Here is a 17128-nt window from a genome sequence, read left to right as displayed (position 1 = left end):
TTGGCGCAGGGCAGTGCCGCAAGGATTCTTGCTGCAGTGTCCTGCGTCAAAAGAAAAGGGTAGGAATGTGCAGTATCTATGAGATACAGCGTATTCTGGTCCTTTCGCCTTGCGCTGGCGCATAATGCGCTGCCATGCACCAACACAGGCACCCTTTCACCATGGTGCAAGGGTCTCTGCATTGCAGGGATAGTTGTTTTTGTGCAGGAAGGGGCACATTCCTGCACAAAAACAATCACGAGATGTGTGCTGCAGAGTGCAGCACACATAGAAAAAGGAAAAACGAGGTGAAATGAAGGTATTTCTGTTCATTTCCCCTCCCGAGGCGTAGACATTTGACACATTCCCAGGTTTACGAAATCTCATAAGTGTCCCCACGTAACACCCATGGCATGCCTCCCTATCACAGGGTGAGGGAATGCGGCGTCTTGCTCTGCGTTGCCTCCGTCCATATCTACAAGGCCATGAAAAGCCATGCAGGGTGGCTTTACGTGGCCTTGTAGATATGGCCATGCAGTGTGCGCTGCCAGATGTGACGTTGTGACGGCACACAGGAGCTTGTAAATAGACTCCTCAGAGAATAACCCCATTCGCTATTGTGGACAGCTTTATGTGCTTATATCTACTTCATCTCGGCTCCTCCGTGTTGACTTTTGTATGACGTTGCCTTTCATCGTGAAAGTAATACTGCTGCAGGGTAAACCTTCAGACCCCTTTGTTAAGTAAGATCATTTGACATAGATGCTGAAACCTGATTTGGTGACTTCGGCATTTGGCTCTCATATTGTCCACAATGTGTATGTATGCCTTTGTATTATCCAGGGGCGCCTCCTCCATGAGGTTGGAGGAGGATGCCCCCCGGCCAGTAGTGGCAGCTGCAAAACCTTTACAGGGAAACGAAACCAAACAGTGTTTGTTATCGTTTCCTTGTAAAGGGGCAGGGCCACGGGGGTGACGAGTGTGAGGGGGAGTGCTAAGCACTCCCCCTCAGATCCCCCTCAGAGCGCATGTGTGTTTGGCCAGCCGTCTCGGGCCAGCCAAACACACATGCGCACAGGGCACTCTCCAGCCCAGCAACACTGTTACTGGGCTGGAGAGAGCCTGAACAGGCTCCAGGTCTGCCTGGGAGCGCCCTGGCTCGGCGCTCCCAGCCAATACTCACGCTGCTTTGAGCAGCGTCAGGATTGGCCGCAGGTCAGGCTGGGAGCCTGCGCATGCAGCCAGCAGAGGTCCGGGCACAGCGCAGCAGTGCGTACTGGTAAGTTGTTTGTTTTTTAAAATTTTATTAATATTTCCCCCCCCCGTCTCCCCTCTGCGCGCCATACCGCCCCCTTCAACACCAGAGAGCTGCGACTGGTATTATCTCAGGTAAAGCCAATCCCTGCACACAGTGCTTTGTCATGTAGTCTACAGAATTCTACTCCGTTCACCTCTTGATAAAATACTGTACTTTCGTATGCAGAACCTTCATTTTCAATTCACGGATAACACTAGGCTCATCCTCTCCATGTCAGAGAAATCCCCCATGACCAGATCCAACTTTACCGAATGCATGATCCACGTATCAGAACGGATGAGAACCAACTGCGTGAAACTCAACACAGATAAGACTGAAGTGCTGATCTTTGGGGCCAAAATCTTCCCCTGGGACGTCACCTGGTGGCCATCAGAGCTCAGTCCTGCCCCATCACTCACCAACTGCGCACACAACAAGGGGATCATATTAGATGACAAACACAACATGGCCTCTCTGGTGAACCAGTCAGCTCGTTCTGCTTCCACATGCTACGCATCCTTTTCAAAATCTTCAGATGGATTCCCAAGAGCACAAGAGGCCCTAATCACCAGCACATTTGACGAAAACAATGCACTCTATGCCAGAATCCTTAACCACCTCCTCCACCATCTTCAGACCATCCAGAATGCTGCTGCTAGACCCGTCCTGGACCTCCCTCGGCTCACCCACATCACGCCGCATCTCAGAGATCTCCACTGGCTGCTGATACACAAAAGCTCCCTATTGAAACTCCTCACTCACAAAAAACTGGACCAGCAACCTCAACGGCCGCCTCCACTTCCACCAGCCCACCAGACACCTATGCTCTGCCTCACTCTCTCTCCCACACACTCTGCATCTGTAAAACCAGAGAAGGAGGCCTAGCCTTCTCATACCTCACATTCACAACATGGAATGACCTCCTGCTACACCCAAGGGCCTTCTCCTCGCTTCTGGAGTTTTGTAAGAAGCTAAAGATCAGACTCTTCAACCAAGACCCTGCAGACGACCTTCACACCTGCCCCAGCGCCTGGATGACTCTTGTGTGATTAGTCACTCTTTACAAAACCACAGAACGTATAACACAAAGGCATCTTCACTTCAGAGTTCTTTGTAAATTGTCAACAGTGCCTTCCACGATTATAAATGGACTTCCAGGGGTAATGCGCACAAAGAACACAACAGTTAATAGAATTGTTGAGCTAAAACACCTTGGCCACGGGGAATATCTCTATTGTTTATTATTTCTTAACCTGTCTGGCCATTTCCTGCCTAAACCACACACAAAGACATGGTTGAATTAAACCTTACAATATATCTCCCCTTTCTTTTTTACATTGAGTGTTGGCAGCAAATGCATTTGTGCTTCGGAGCTTGAAGTGTAGCGGTAGTGTGCTCCTGGAACTGCTTTACTGGAACTCAAAAAAATCATTACAGTTACCTCCAGCACCTCTCATGTTGTTGCAAAGTGAATACCATTTAATTCTCTATGACTCATGCATAAGCACACTATTAAATGGACCATTCCATCCCCTGCCATCAATGGCCGTCTTCCTCCACAACCTTATCCACTTAACCAACTACAATGGTTCAAGTCAGCAGTCAGGGTTCTTTATTTCAGGCTGCCCTTCTTTGTAAATTCTCTACATATTCAGGTGTTGTCAAACCCATCTTCTCACGTTTACAGGACAGTAAACACATAGGGGCATATGTACAATGCATTGGCATAGGGCAGTGCCGCAAGTCTTTTTTCTGCGCTGCCCTACGCCAATTCGAAAGGACAGAAGTGCACCGTATTTACAAGATATGGTCCATTGTTGGCCTTTCCTTCTGCGCTGGTGCACAATTTGCTGCCTAGCGCCAATGCAGGCACCCGTGCATCATGGTGCAATGGACTCGGGTTGTTGGCAAAATTGTTTTTGTGCAGGGGCACCTTCTTACACAAAAACAATCCCAAGAGGAGAATGCAGCACACATAGAAAGAAGAAACAAAGAGGACAACTAAAGATATTTCTCCTCGTTGCACCTGCCCTGTGGAGGCGTACAGTTTTGACGCATTCCCAGGTTTAAATATACGTATAAATCCTGGAATGCAACAAAATCCATGGGTGTTGTGTGGGAACACCCACTGCAAAGCCAATGGAATGCCTCCCTACCACAGTGTAACGCAACACAACGACTTGCGCTGCCTTGCCTTGCACCAGATGTACAAGGCCATTAAAAGCCACGCAAAGTGACTTTGCGTGGCCTCGAAGATATGGGTCTGCACTCTGCACCGCCGGAGCGTCAAAAAAAGTGATGCATCTGCAGCGCAAGGAGCTTGTAAATATGCCCCTTAGTTCTTTACTTCTCGAAAGAAAGATGTGCCAGATTAAGGTGGTACAAAATGCATTCAGATCACAACATAACAACAAAAAACGTAACATTCGGTCCAAGAAAGAAGCCTAAACACTGCTTTCTGGTGGGTGAAGTACCTGATGGCAATGTTGCTTCAGCCCTCTTCCGCCCCTAGAGTACATATAGTTCCACTGGTTCACCTCAATGGTGCATCATGTGTTCCCTATACTGGCCAGCGTGTGGCTTGGGTCTCCACTCTTACCTTTCAGTATGAGGCAGCTTCTCGCTGTACAACTGTTCGGAGGGCAGCACATTCCCGCAGCGGGCACTCATGGACAGCATCTGAGAAGCGACACTCACCAGGGCCTCCCAATCTTCAGTAGACTGCAGCAGGTGGGTGCAAGGGAAGAGACATGTCCATAAACATAGACTGGCGGCAGGTAAGAGACAGACATCAAACACAGTGCATGTCTTATCCCAAGGATCCAACCCACAATGCATAACAATATTGCATTTAATCAAAGACACACCAGGAGAGATGGGGAAAATGGTACAGCAGCTCAAATTCCCAACGTGATTGAATGCAGTGGTGTAACAAGGCATTTTAGTGAAACTAATGCTAGGAATGGAGACCAATATATAAGATCAGTAGTAATAATCAAAAGTTCTGTCCTCACCACACACTTTAGGAATTGAAAACTCAAACCTCTTTCTCTTGATTTTATAAAGGCATTGGATATTTGATGTTATTGAATTTACTTCTGTAATCTTTGTTTCAGCAGAGGTCACCTTGAAGGCACTTAAACTCTCCTCCAGTTCTCTGGTTTCAGCTCCTGACTTCCTATCCAGTTTTTATGTCTAGACCCACCCTTTACTTTCAGGTAACACATCACAGCACGCACTTGTTTTTGTCACTTTTGTTCCATGACAAGTTGATAAGAAGTTGTGGAGGGCAGCAACTTCAGGAAACAACAAGGCACCCTGATTCCAACCAGTTTGGAGTTTTCTGACCCCAGTGCAAACCTCTGTTTCAAATTCAGTGGTATCTACCTGAGAATATCTGTCACAAGTGAGCTGGGCAGTCTCAGGTCTTTTCTGTTTTTTTTCTCAACAGGGAAACCATGGCCCCATTCATAAAGGTAAACTTGGACCAAAAGTCTAAACCAACAGGTGAGTACACCTTGTCACACTCAAAAAAGTAAAGTCTAAACTTTAGAAAGCCTGTATCCTGGCATGGCCTCTGAAAGATGTGTTGCTTTCCCTCAAGCAGAGCATGGCATATGACATGTTTACCTTCCGATGCTTCTGCTGAACCTGCACAACTTTTTGTTGAGTCTCCTGTACTGGAACAGTGAAATATAGGTATATACCAACATTTCTATGCCCTCAAAAGACAGTTTCTGTTTCTTTCTGGTGAGGCACAGAGCCATGTTACTGAAGGTTCAGTAAGCTAGCTATGATAGGACGGGCAGGGGCCTCCAGTGGGGGGTGCACCATAAGGGATCTAAGGGGTTGTTTCAACCACAAGAAGGCACAAGAAAGCATCCACCCCAAACAGTTTTTCATAGTCATCAAGTTGTTCCCTGTTTGTGGATTTTGGAACTCCCAAAATGTGTATGTTATTCCTGCAGGAGTACATTCTGATTTGCGATGACATGGAGTACCTTTTCCATGTAGAGAAGGTCTTGCTTTTTGTGGACCGATTGTCTTTGGTTGCTGAGATTCTGTGCTCGGCCTCCATTAGTTTATCCTCCTACATCTCCAATTTACTGGAGATGGGGTCCATGCATGAAGTGAGGGGTTCTGGTATCTATTGACACCAGCCCTTTCTGCATCACTTTTAGTAATACCTTCATGTCCTCCTCTCCATCACCTGTGACTGGAAAACAGGCAGCATAAAAAAACTGCTTTATTTGAAATCAGTGAGAGATATGCTGGTCTCCAGACCCCAGCAGGCCACCATCCCTGTGAGTGCGGCCATTCCCAATTGGGTCGTAAATTGCGACCCACCTCATGAATATTGATGAGGTAGGTCTTTGCAGCCCCATTGGGATTCGCTAAATGTGTTTGAGACACATTTGTACATTTCATTTTGCGAGTCTCTAATTGCGAGTCGCAAAAAGTCAGAATTAGAAATTGCAAAATGAAATAGGCATACATCTGACCCTAGGTTGCTAAATCTACATTCAAAAGCTAGTTACTTCCTGTTAACGTTTCAATGTATGTTGGCGATGGTGAGCAAAATGTTTTAACAGATGACAGTAACTCTACCCGACTCCTACCTTCAAAGAAAGAGTTAAAGATGGACTGTTCCCTGGGTGCCAGTTTGTCTACCATTGGGCACAGCCTTAAGATAGCCATATCTCAGTTACACACAAACAGCATAAAGGCAGCAGTGATTTGCGACTTCATGTCGGTGCTTGACGGCTGCCCTGGAATTTCATAACATGACATTTATGGAGGCCCATTTGGTGTTTCTTGTCAAATCATAAAGAGTTACTTCCTGTAAGGTAACCTGATGGGGTAAGTTTTCCTGTCTGAGGACAGTGATTACATTATTATAATATAGTTGGAAGGGAACCAAGACAATAGACTTTGGTTAGAATAATCTTTCACAGCATACCTTGTCCATTGAACACTCACATAATGGTCTCATGGCATAGTTGTTAAAATATTTTAAATGCAGCAAAGCCAAATAATAAAAAAGGGATAACTGCAGTATGAAAAATCCCATGTATTATGTATTCTGTTTGTTCTCCCTCTTTACCTCTGGCTGGTACCGAATCATGATGTCGTACTCCATAGCGTAGGGAATGTTGCTGATGTGGAATAACAAGCCGGCTCCATCCTTGACGCGGGCGAACCCAAGGCCTGTCCATGTTATCCTCTGGCCCAGCTCATGCTCTTTGCGAATAATCTCCACATCTGGCTGCAAACACAAGTAGCAAGAAGCAAGTTAGCGTTAAGGGCCTGATTTAGATATTGATGGACGCGTCACTCCGTCACAACGGTGACAGATATCCCGTCTGCCGAAATCTAAATCCTGTTAAATCCTATGAGATTTCGATTTTGATGGACAGAATATCCGACACCGTTGGGATGGCGTAACCCGTCCGCCAATATCTAAATCAGGCACTAAGCCAGAAAAGGGTAAAGCTCCAGGACAGATGGTTTAAGGGTCATGGTTACTGGAGATTTGCTTTGGCGGACAAGTAAAGATAAATCAATGCAGCCACCTCAGGGTACTTGTAAACCAGGGGTGATGGTCGACACTCTCTAGGAGGCGCTCACTGCCTTTGAGGTCCCACAAGTTGGGGTGCCTGCCTAGTTTTATGGGACTCAATGCAGTATGGGTTTATCACACTGACTAGGGCACACCCAACCATTTTGCCTGTTATTGCCAGCGTGAGTAGACAGAGAACAGATACTCTGTGCACACCGTGGACAAAGTGGACATAGTATTTATCAAAGAATAGAGTCATATTTAAATATAGCTAAGAGAAGTGATAGGGACGCATCTGACATGCGTTAGTCTTTGAGAGGCGTCAGACTCCACCCCAAACCAGGGGAGCTACCTAGAATCGGAATGGGACCAGCCTGCACCTGCATACGGGGTCATTCCATTCAGAGTAATATATTTGAACCATTCGTGAGGCAAGGCACTTTCAAAACAACACAAATAATCAATTTTAGCAGATTTCTTACAAAACTGTTTCACAAAGAACGTGAGAACGGTTAGGGACTCTACAGTGCCTATTCACAAAGGTAAATTACACATGAGTAAATCTATGCACATAAGTTTACTCTCACACTTTTTGAGTAACTTTACTGCTTTTTGATATTCACCATTTACAGGTGTAAAGTTACTCCAGAGTGTAGACCGGGAGTGCAGCCTAATTTACCAGTGTTAGGTTACTACTTCTAGCTTTTCACACATAAGTGGAGATCTTCGCCACTGGGGCAGAGAGATCCCTATAGTAAAATATAGGGAAAAGTTTAAAAGTTTATTGAACTAAAACATAAATTAGCAAAAACAGATGTTAAATATTAATGTAAATTCAATTTAAATTGTGTATTTTAAAATCACAGTAAAATAAACACCTGCTACAGCATTAACTCAATGTTTTTTTTTTTTTTTAATACACTTAAAATAAAATTATTTTTCCTGAGATTTAAACAAAAAAAACTCAACACAAGTATAACATGTAGATTTCTTATTTCTTATGCAGTAAAAATTATGTGAATGTTATGTATGAAACTAATTTAAAATTATTTCTTTTTTTAATTTAAAATATTGTTATTTACATATTTTATAATTAACTAAAATGTACGTTTTTTAAATATATTATTTTGTTTACATTACATGTATTTTTATATAAAAATATGTTTAATTAATTCAACATTATTTCATATGAGTTTTTATTTTAAGTCCACGCCGCCACTATTTTCTATGGGAGGGTGTTGCAGCACCTGTGGTTGGCCATGTGTGGTGCTGGACTTATTCCAGCTCTGAACGGCGGTACATTTATATTTGTTTCGTCTGTTTCGTCTGTAGTACCTTTAGAAATACAGTTTGTGAATATCAATGGCCTTACTCTTTTGCGGGTGGGTACATGTCCCTCCCTAAACTCCGGTTAACCCCTCCCTACTCCTTCCTAAACCCTTCCCATTTATTCTCAGATATTCCCTATTTTCCAGCCACTCCCCCGGCACACATACATTTATTACTAAAATGTATACCTATGTATGTGAAGATCTAAGCACATAAAAGATAGGCGGGCGGAGCCCTAAATCTTCGCACATAGGTTAGTGAATAGCATTTTGTAGACTTAGTAGCACAATATGTGCCACAAAATGCAGTTTGTGGACAGACCCTTACCCCCTCCTCCTTAGCATTCTGCCAGACACCAATGGACGCAACAACTTTACCTTCTGCTGAAGCTGGCGAATGCGTCGCAGGGCTGCCCGCTGCTGAAGGACGCGGATAGTTCTGCGATGGCGCCGCAGCCTCGCTTTTCGTCCGTTCTGTATGGCATTGTAATACTCCAGGCAGTCTGTGGGTGACTCTGGTCGGGGGGATCCCTGTGAAGAAGAGAAGAGATTGATCATCAAGGGTGCCGCTGCCACTGAGTACAATGTGGCATCTATGCTGCAGCAGACTCCTGACACATACACTTAAGCTGGCATCATGCTCATTAAAAGGGACTTTGGATTTTCAGTATATAGAAACAATGTTAATGCCACCATGCAGAGATGAAAATGTATAACATACATCTTTTGGATGAAAGCTAAATCATGGCTCGCAGCAAGGCAAACAGTAATGAACCTGGTTTATTCCTAAAAAAACTGAGGCCTTCATTATGAGTTTGGCGGTTTTTGGGCCGGACTGCTGTGCTAAAACCTGCCACCAGACCGCTAGTGGTGGCGGTACAGTGACTGCTGCATTACGCGTCACCATGCGAAAACTGCCGTAAAACAGCCCGAAACTCAACACCTCCAGGCCAAACGAGGGCGTGAGAGAGGCTGTCCTACCACCAGCACCGCCACGACATCAAGACTCTCACTTCCATATTATGTGCAAACTTTTGTGCAAGGCGGTGAACCCGTGGTAGTTCGCACCGCCACGCACTGTCCAATAGGATCGCGTTGCTGCAATGGGGGACTGGGGCACATGACGATCATCGCCGGCAGTGACAGTCAGGTATGCAGAGACTGTTACCGCCGGCATCTCCCCCCTCCCACATGATCCTATCGCCGTGGGCTGCAGTGTGGCCCTGTTAGGTAGGTGGGACTACTGTCAGGGGGGAGGTGTGCCTGCTGAGCATGTGTGTAGGGGGTGTGTGTGTGTGTGTCTGTGCGGGTGTGTGTAGGTGTGGAGGGGCGAGTGGGGGCAACAGGAATGTATATTCCTGTCACCGGGTGCGTTACCGCCAGGGTTTTTGTGGCGGGGTGACCGCCACGAAATCCCTGGCAGTAAGCACGCTCGTAATATGGCCGGCGGTGTTTGGGCATGCCGCTGGGCTGGAGAAGGCCCACGCCGGCTGCAGCAGTCCACCCGCACTGGCGGGCCTGGTGGCGTTGTGGCTGTTTAGTGTTGGCCACACCGGCGTGCCCCAAATACGACAGTCTGCACCGCCAGCCCTGTGGCGGTGAGACTCCACTGTGTCTTTGGACCGCTGTGGTCATAATGAGGGTATGAGTGTCGCACAATGGTTGCCCTCACTGGTAAATATCATGACATATTGACATATCCCACAACCCTAGGCATGTATTTGTTTATAGATGCAGTCTTTATGCATCTAGATCAGAGTAACACGAAGAATAAATAAATAAATATATTCATATTGTGATTATATGATAATTAGTGCTGGTTTCTTTCGTAAGCCATTTGATTTCAGTAAATGAACGTACAGTATGTTCAACTTGCATGTCTACTTATGCACAGGGTGTGATGTGTGATAGGCCACTCATTAGTCAGTAGGATGGGATTTTGTTCCAGGTGAAGATTTTTTCCATTTTAAATTGCTTTTCAGAAGGCATGTTTTCCTTGCAGTAGTGAAAGGTTTTGACAGCTGTTTACAGTTCAGGAGAAATGGAATGCTGAACTGACAGATACTATCAAGTCAATAGAACATTCTTGTGTTCTGGTTAGTAAAGAAAACTTTGAAAAAAAGCACTTCATTAAGTGAAAGCATGCAGTTTTACACTTCAGTGGAATGGAATGTGAGCCAATAAAAGGAAATAAGGGAGTTTTGAGTACGGAATCCAGACTGAAGCCTTGCTTACAAGTATCCCGAAGGTGGTGTACTCTTTATTGCAACCAAAACACCCAATACCTAAGAGACTGGAATTTATTGGGTGTGGTAAATAGCACCTATTAAATGTTTTACCCCAAGAATTGGGAATAAGAAGGAGATTGTGGTGCTTTCTGCACCAAAGTTGCACTCTCCTTACATTTTCCTGACCTTTTTCGCCCATTTCTTTTGGTGAATTCATCTTAAAAATGTAACAGGTGAAAACTTTTGGGTTGCAGAATTTATTGTGCCCAGCAATTACCAAGGTCTATAAGATGGATTCAGTGTGCTTTACACACTAAGGCCCTCATTACAACCCTGGCGGATGGTGTTAAGTTGTCGGTAGCACCGCCAACAGGCTGGCGGTAATTACCGCCAAATTATGACATTGACGGTTTGGCACATGCCAAACCTCCAATGTACCACAGCGTCCGCCACGGCGGTAATGACCGCCAGGCTGGAGACAATGGTCTCCAGCCCGGCGGCCATCACTAGTCCGCCTGCAGGATCATAACCCCGCATACCGCCATGGATTTCGTGGTTTTTTAACTGCCAAGAAAACCATGGCGTTAGGCACTATCAGTGCCAGGGAATTCCTTCCCTGACACTGATAGGGGTCTCCCCTGCCCCTCTTCCCCTCCCCAGAGTCCACCCCCAACAGCCACGACCCCCCTACCACCCCGCAAAGGTGGTAGGGCCCCCTTCCCCAACCCGCCGACCTCCACGGACCCCCCCAGACATACCTCCCACCCCCCCAACTCACACACGCACACACCACTCACACACATACACGCGCACATACATGCACACATACATACAAGATACGTCCCCACTACACACATCACACCCCGGCATAGATACACGCACCCACACCCCCCCTCTAAACACTCACACTGACACCCCCATTCACGCCGACACCACACAACATTCCCCCACCCCCCTCCCCTGTCAGACGATCACCTTACCTGCCTCGGTGGTCGTCCGGGAGGGAAAGGGTTCCATGGGGGCTGCTCCGCCCCCAGCAACCCTTCACCAGAACACCGCCACGCCGAATACTGAAGTGTAATTCTGTAGGCTGTGTTCTGATGATGTGGTGGTGACGGAGGAGCAATCTCCACTGCACCGCCGACCGCCAGTATGGCTGCTGGCGGCTCTCCGACCAAAAAATGGCAGAGGGCCACCAACAGTCATAATATGGTTGGTGGAAGACCGCCAACACTTGCGGTCTTCGGTCCGGCGGGACCTCATCGGTCTTCGGTGAAGACCGCCGAGGTCATAATGAGGGCCTAAGTCTGTGCTCTGATCAGAATGGGGCAGTGCGCCTTCTCACAACAACTGACCTGTCCCCAGTGCAGGCAGGAGCAGTGCAATAGTGAAAGTTAGACCAGCTGCTCAAAGCCGCTGGCCTGCTTTTCACTGTGCAGGTGGCAAAACAGCCAGCATTTGAAAGTAGGACAGAAATCTCACCTCTACATCTGTGTAGTGAATGACTGCCCCCCGCCTGAAGGGGGATGACTTCGGGGGGGGGACTTGGGACCTTCTTAACCCCATCTGAGGGGCAAGCTGACTTTGCCCACCCTTTTGTGGTGCGCAGTCAGTGAGCTACCTGATAAGCTTATTTGACTCTTGGTCTATAATACGATGCAGGTGCAGTGTTTCCTCATTTGCATGGAGTCACTTCTTCATGCAAATGAGGGCATGCCCCCCTTGAGTTTCTGTTGCCATTCATATAGTGCAAGCTGTTTTACTGCGGCTTCTGTAACATTAAAGTGCTTCCTGGGGCTCAGAACGCAGGTGCACATGCCTGTGGTGCCCCCAGGGCAATTAGTGTAACACGGCCCCAGATTTGGTGGACTCCACACCCCCATGTAATGGATCCGTACACAAAAAGGGATTTGTACAGGGATCATGAAATAACAAGACACTCGTAATCGAAGCTGGAGGAATTTGGAAGAGTGGAACAATACAGGATTCAGGGAGATCTTTGGCTGATGACAGAATGCAGGGCATCAGGGAAACGCGAAAATCACAAGTGCAAGATTTTTGCGCCCTCTTGTTTGCTGAAGAGATTCCACATACTCATGCTCCTTTGCAAGGGCGATGACAGAACGAAAACCGGATAGCATCAATCAGGTAAAAATACTTTTTAAAGGGATCTCATCCTCACTGTTGGAAATGGCCTTTCTGCAGGGTCACCCCCAAACTTTTTGCCTTCCTCCTTCTCTTTTTCTGACCTAATTTGTACTGGCTTTAGAACTCTGCGCACTTTACCACTGCTTATCAGTGCTAAAGTGCATATGCTCTCTACTTAAAACATGGTGCCATTGGCTCATACCCAATTGGCTTATTTAATTTACTTGTAAGTCTCATGTGCCCAGGGCCTGTAAATTAAATGCTACTAGTGGACTGCAGCACTGGTTGTGCCACCCACTTAAGTACCCCCCTAACCATGTCTCAGGCCTGCCATTGCAAGGCCTGTGTATACAGTTTCACTGCCACTTCGACTTGGCATTCAACAGTTATTGCCAAGCCTTAAACTCTCCTTTTTCTACATATAAGTCACCCCTAAATAAGGCCCTAGGTAGCCCATAGGGCAGGGTGCTATGCAGGTAAAAGGCAGGACATGAACATTTATAGTTTATATGTCCTGGTAGTGTAAAACTCCTAAATTCGTTTTTACGCTGCTGTGAGGCCTGCTCCTTTCTTAGGCTAGCATTGGGGCTGCCCTCATATACCGTTTGAGTGGTAGATCCTGATCTGAAAGGAGTAACAAGGTCATATTTAGTAGGGCCAGAATGGTAATAGAAAGTCCTGCTTATTGGTGAAGTTGGATTTCATATTGCTATTCTAGAAATGCCACTTCTAGAAAGTGAGCATTTCTCTACACTCATATCCTTCTGTGCCTTTCAATCCACGTCTGGCTAGGTTTAGTTGACAGCTCCCTTGTGCATTCACTCAGACAACCCCAAACACAGGATGCTCAGTCACACTTGCACACACCTGCTTACTGAATGGGTCTTCCTGGGCTGGGAGGGTGGAGGGCCTGACACTTACATGTCAAAGGACAGTGGGCTGCTCTCACACAATGGACTGCCACACCCCCTACTGGGACCCTGGCAGACAGGATGGAACTGAAAGGGGAACCTGTGCACTTCTAAGCCACTCTTTCAAGTATCCCCCACTTCAAAGGCACATTTGGGTATTTAAGCAGGGTCCCTGACCCTACCAACTTAGACACTTCCTAGGAAAGAAACTCTGCACCAGAACCTGCAACCTGCCAAGCAGAACTGCCTGGCTGTCCAAAGGACTCACCTGACTGCTTTTCTGCAAAGGACTGCTGCCCTGCTGTTGCCTTGCTGCCTTGCTGTCTTCTGGCTTTGTTGAGAAGTGCTCTTCAAGGGTTTGGATAGAGCTTGCCTCCTGTTCCTTGAAGTCTCAGGGTCAAAAAGACTTCATCTCTGCAAAGAACTCCATGTGCGGCAAAAATTTGACGCACAGCCTTGCAAAAACGACACACAGCCTGCATCGCGGTGAGAAAATCATCGCACACCGAACCAGAACAACGCAGCCTGACTTCCCGATTGGAGATTGACACAGCGCCAGCATTGCGACCGGAACATCGACGCATGGCCCACTGGATCAACGCATAGCTGAGCCGGAACAACGCAGCCCGACTTCCTGGGAAGAATAGATGCACCGCCTGCCGTACAAAAGAAATTCCGCCCCATTGCCCACTGGATCGACGCAGCTCCTGTGACTTTGTTCTGCACCAGCAGGATTTCTCCACATCATCCCCAGGGTGTCTGAAAACCCCACAACCCGAAGAGGATTCAAGTCAGTGCGCCGGAAATCGACGCAAAGCTTTCCCTGCATGGAAAATCATTGAGGCATCGTCTATGTGCGCCCAGAGAAACCGACGCACACCTCCCCGTTTTCAACGCATGTCCTCCTCTGCGGTCCCTTGCGGTGAATCTGAAAGCAAACCAGGTACTTTGTTGCTTTTTAAGGACTAAAAATTCTTTATATCATTTTCTAAGTGATATCTCAATGTGTACTTATTGAATCTTGATTGTTATGACCTACATTTAACCAGATAAATATCCTATATTTTTCTAAACACTGTGTGGTGTATTTTTGTGGTGCTATACTGTGTTATTGCATGATTTATTGCACAAATACTTTACACATTGCCTTCTAAGTTAAGCCTGACTGCTCAGTGCCAAGCTACCAGAGGGTGGGCACAGGATAATTTGGATTGTGTGTGACTTACCCTGACTAAAGAGAGGGCCCTTGCTTGGACAGGGGGCAACCTGACTGCCAACCAAAGACTCAATTTCTAACACTCACTTTTTTATTGCAGGTATTAGTCAAAGTAGGACACATCTCAAATTCTCATTCTGCTATTGAATCGCAATTCTTGCTTTTATACATTTTAAAAAAACATTTTGCAGTTCAAAACGGCTGCATTCAGGGAATGAAACTGTTTACAACTGCAAAAATGCTTAGTACATCTGGCCCCAAGAGGCTACATTTGAAATTGATTTGTTTCTGGTCTTCTGAATGCTTGATTAGGGTGGAAACCTATTGTTCCAAAAACAAAATCCTGTAAAAAATCTAGAGCCCTAACAAGATCACAAAGGGAGGAATTTATATTTTTCGAAGAACACCAAATCTCAAAGTTATGCCAGTAACAAGAATAGGACGTGCTCAAGGATGTCTAGATTGGTGAATGATTGAAACCACTTCAGCTGAACAACCCTCAGCAATCAGATTTAGCCTTTCAACTCCAGGGTCCTAGCTGAAGTAGACTGAGGGCCATGTGAGGAGGAGGGGAGTTCTGAGGGAGTTCGGGCTGGACTGTTCCCATGAGGAACAGGGTCAAGACTGATTTGCATTTGGCTGGGTCCAAACTGGGGTGGCATGGTGAGCAAAAGAACAATAAGTTAAACCCAGATCTGTGACTGTGGGTGAATGTTTGAAAAGTTTCAGTACTCCGGCCATCATCCTTTTGTATTTCTAAAGTTGCTTTAAGTGGCAAGGGTATGCCCAGACATGGGTACTGAGCTTACTGTGCCACTGAATTCAAGTTAGCCTGGCTGATGAGGGGTGATACCTCCGAAACTGGTCCAGGATGCTTGTTTCTGGTACAGGGAGGACCTGGCTTGGCAGTTCGGGCTGGACTGCTCCCATGGGGAACAGGGTCAAGACTGATTTGCATATGGCTAAGTCCAAACTGGGGTAGCATGGTGAGCAAAAGAACAATGGATTAAACCCAGATCTGTGACTGGGGGTGAGTGTTTGAAAAGGTTCAGCACTCCGCTCACCATCCTTTTGAGGTGACCAATGAGGACAGACAGCTGTAAGACAATGACAAACCATGGATATCTGACCAGAAAGTGAATATCAAAAGCACTCCTGTGTGATCCTCATGAATCTGCTTTACGGATTTGGGGATCAGTTGAAAAGGAGGGAATGCAAACTGGTGCCCAAAAAACTAGGGAATGGAAATAGAATCTCTCACTTGGGCTGTTTGATCAGGTGTCAGATTGTAAAAATTCAGAAGCTAGGTGGTCTCTGCGAGGCAAAGTGGTTTAGCCAAGTGTGCCCGAACCTCTCCAAGATATCCAAAAACAGGGTTGGACTAAGACAGAGGGCTATCAGAGGGCAACTCAGATGGTTCAAAGCCCCATTTCACCCACTCAAGCCGGGAGATACACTGTGGTTAGAGAATAAAATATTTCTTTCACCCAAAGACAAATCTCCTGAGGCTGCCCCGGGCAGAGTTGGCACTCTTGTTCTTCCATGGTGATTTATATAGGGTCTGACAGCATGATTGTCAGTCTAATACAAACCAAAATGATGGATTAGAAACAGAGCAAACTGAAGGAGAGCTCTTTGTATGGCTGCCAACCTCGTTCACTTAGATGACATATTTTTCTGTGTTTCATTCGAAAGATCCTGAATCTACGAATCTCGCTCACCAATCCTGTTTTCTTGCATCGTACAACCCCTTTGGAGTGGGTGGAAGCCAACTGGAACCTCGGCTCAGGTTTTCTGTGACTAGTCTGCAGTGCAAGTCTCAGTGCACTTCTGGAGACACAGACACTTGAGTCTCATACTCCTGAGATATTGTCTTCCAAAACTAAAGCATATTTGATACTCAAGGCAGACGATGAAGTCAGGTCCAAAGAAGGATCACCAAACAGGCCATCAATTCATTCACTCTCAACCTTCTCTCACTGCGTGGTTAGAAGAGGCAAGAAAAAAACCGCTCTTTGTTTTCCACAAAAAATATGTTCCAGGGCTGTACGGAATCCTCCACCTATTTTTGGAGTGGATGAAGCCGATATTTCTTGAGGTTCAGGAGAAAACTGTGACTCTGAAGGGCTTCTAAAGGTGCTGGACTTTCTTGCATCCCTTGGAAAAGAAAAAGCAGTTAGACAGTCGCCCACGTAAGGGTACACCTGAATACCCAGAGAATGAATGTTATCCATCAGGCTCACCAGGAGGATTGATAACACTTTGGTGTGGATGACCGGTCAAAAGAATAACCTGGAACTGGAAATGTTGATCTAACACTTCTGAGAGTCTCTGTGAATGGGGGCATGAAAATAAGCATCATGCCCTATCTAAGAAAACTGAAACACCTGTGACTTTTCAAAGGAAGAAGGTTCTGAAGTACCATCATCCTGAATGATTGGACGGGGTATAAAGCGGTTTA

The 17128-nt window shown here is 46.3% G+C and overlaps 1 protein-coding gene across 2 annotated transcripts in view; it reads right to left on the bottom strand.

The window, feature by feature from the left end:
- Window positions 1–17128, bottom strand: part of LOC138258878 (laminin subunit beta-1-like) — a 382113-nt gene that overhangs the window by 134021 nt on the left and 230964 nt on the right. For both annotated transcript variants that reach the window (XM_069206183.1, XM_069206184.1), the window contains exons 15-17: window positions 8543–8695; window positions 6381–6542; window positions 3876–3997 (exon numbers count right to left, since the gene is read on the bottom strand). In XM_069206183.1, coding sequence (XP_069062284.1) covers window positions 3876–3997; window positions 6381–6542; window positions 8543–8695 — 437 coding nt within the window. The remainder of the gene's footprint in view (window positions 1–3875; window positions 3998–6380; window positions 6543–8542; window positions 8696–17128) is intronic.

Source organism: Pleurodeles waltl, chromosome 9, assembly GCF_031143425.1.
Source record: "Pleurodeles waltl isolate 20211129_DDA chromosome 9, aPleWal1.hap1.20221129, whole genome shotgun sequence".
Lineage (NCBI taxonomy): Eukaryota > Metazoa > Chordata > Amphibia > Caudata > Salamandridae > Pleurodeles > Pleurodeles waltl.
Note: the sequence above shows the minus strand (reverse complement) of the source record. Positions and strands in the feature narration are given on the sequence as shown.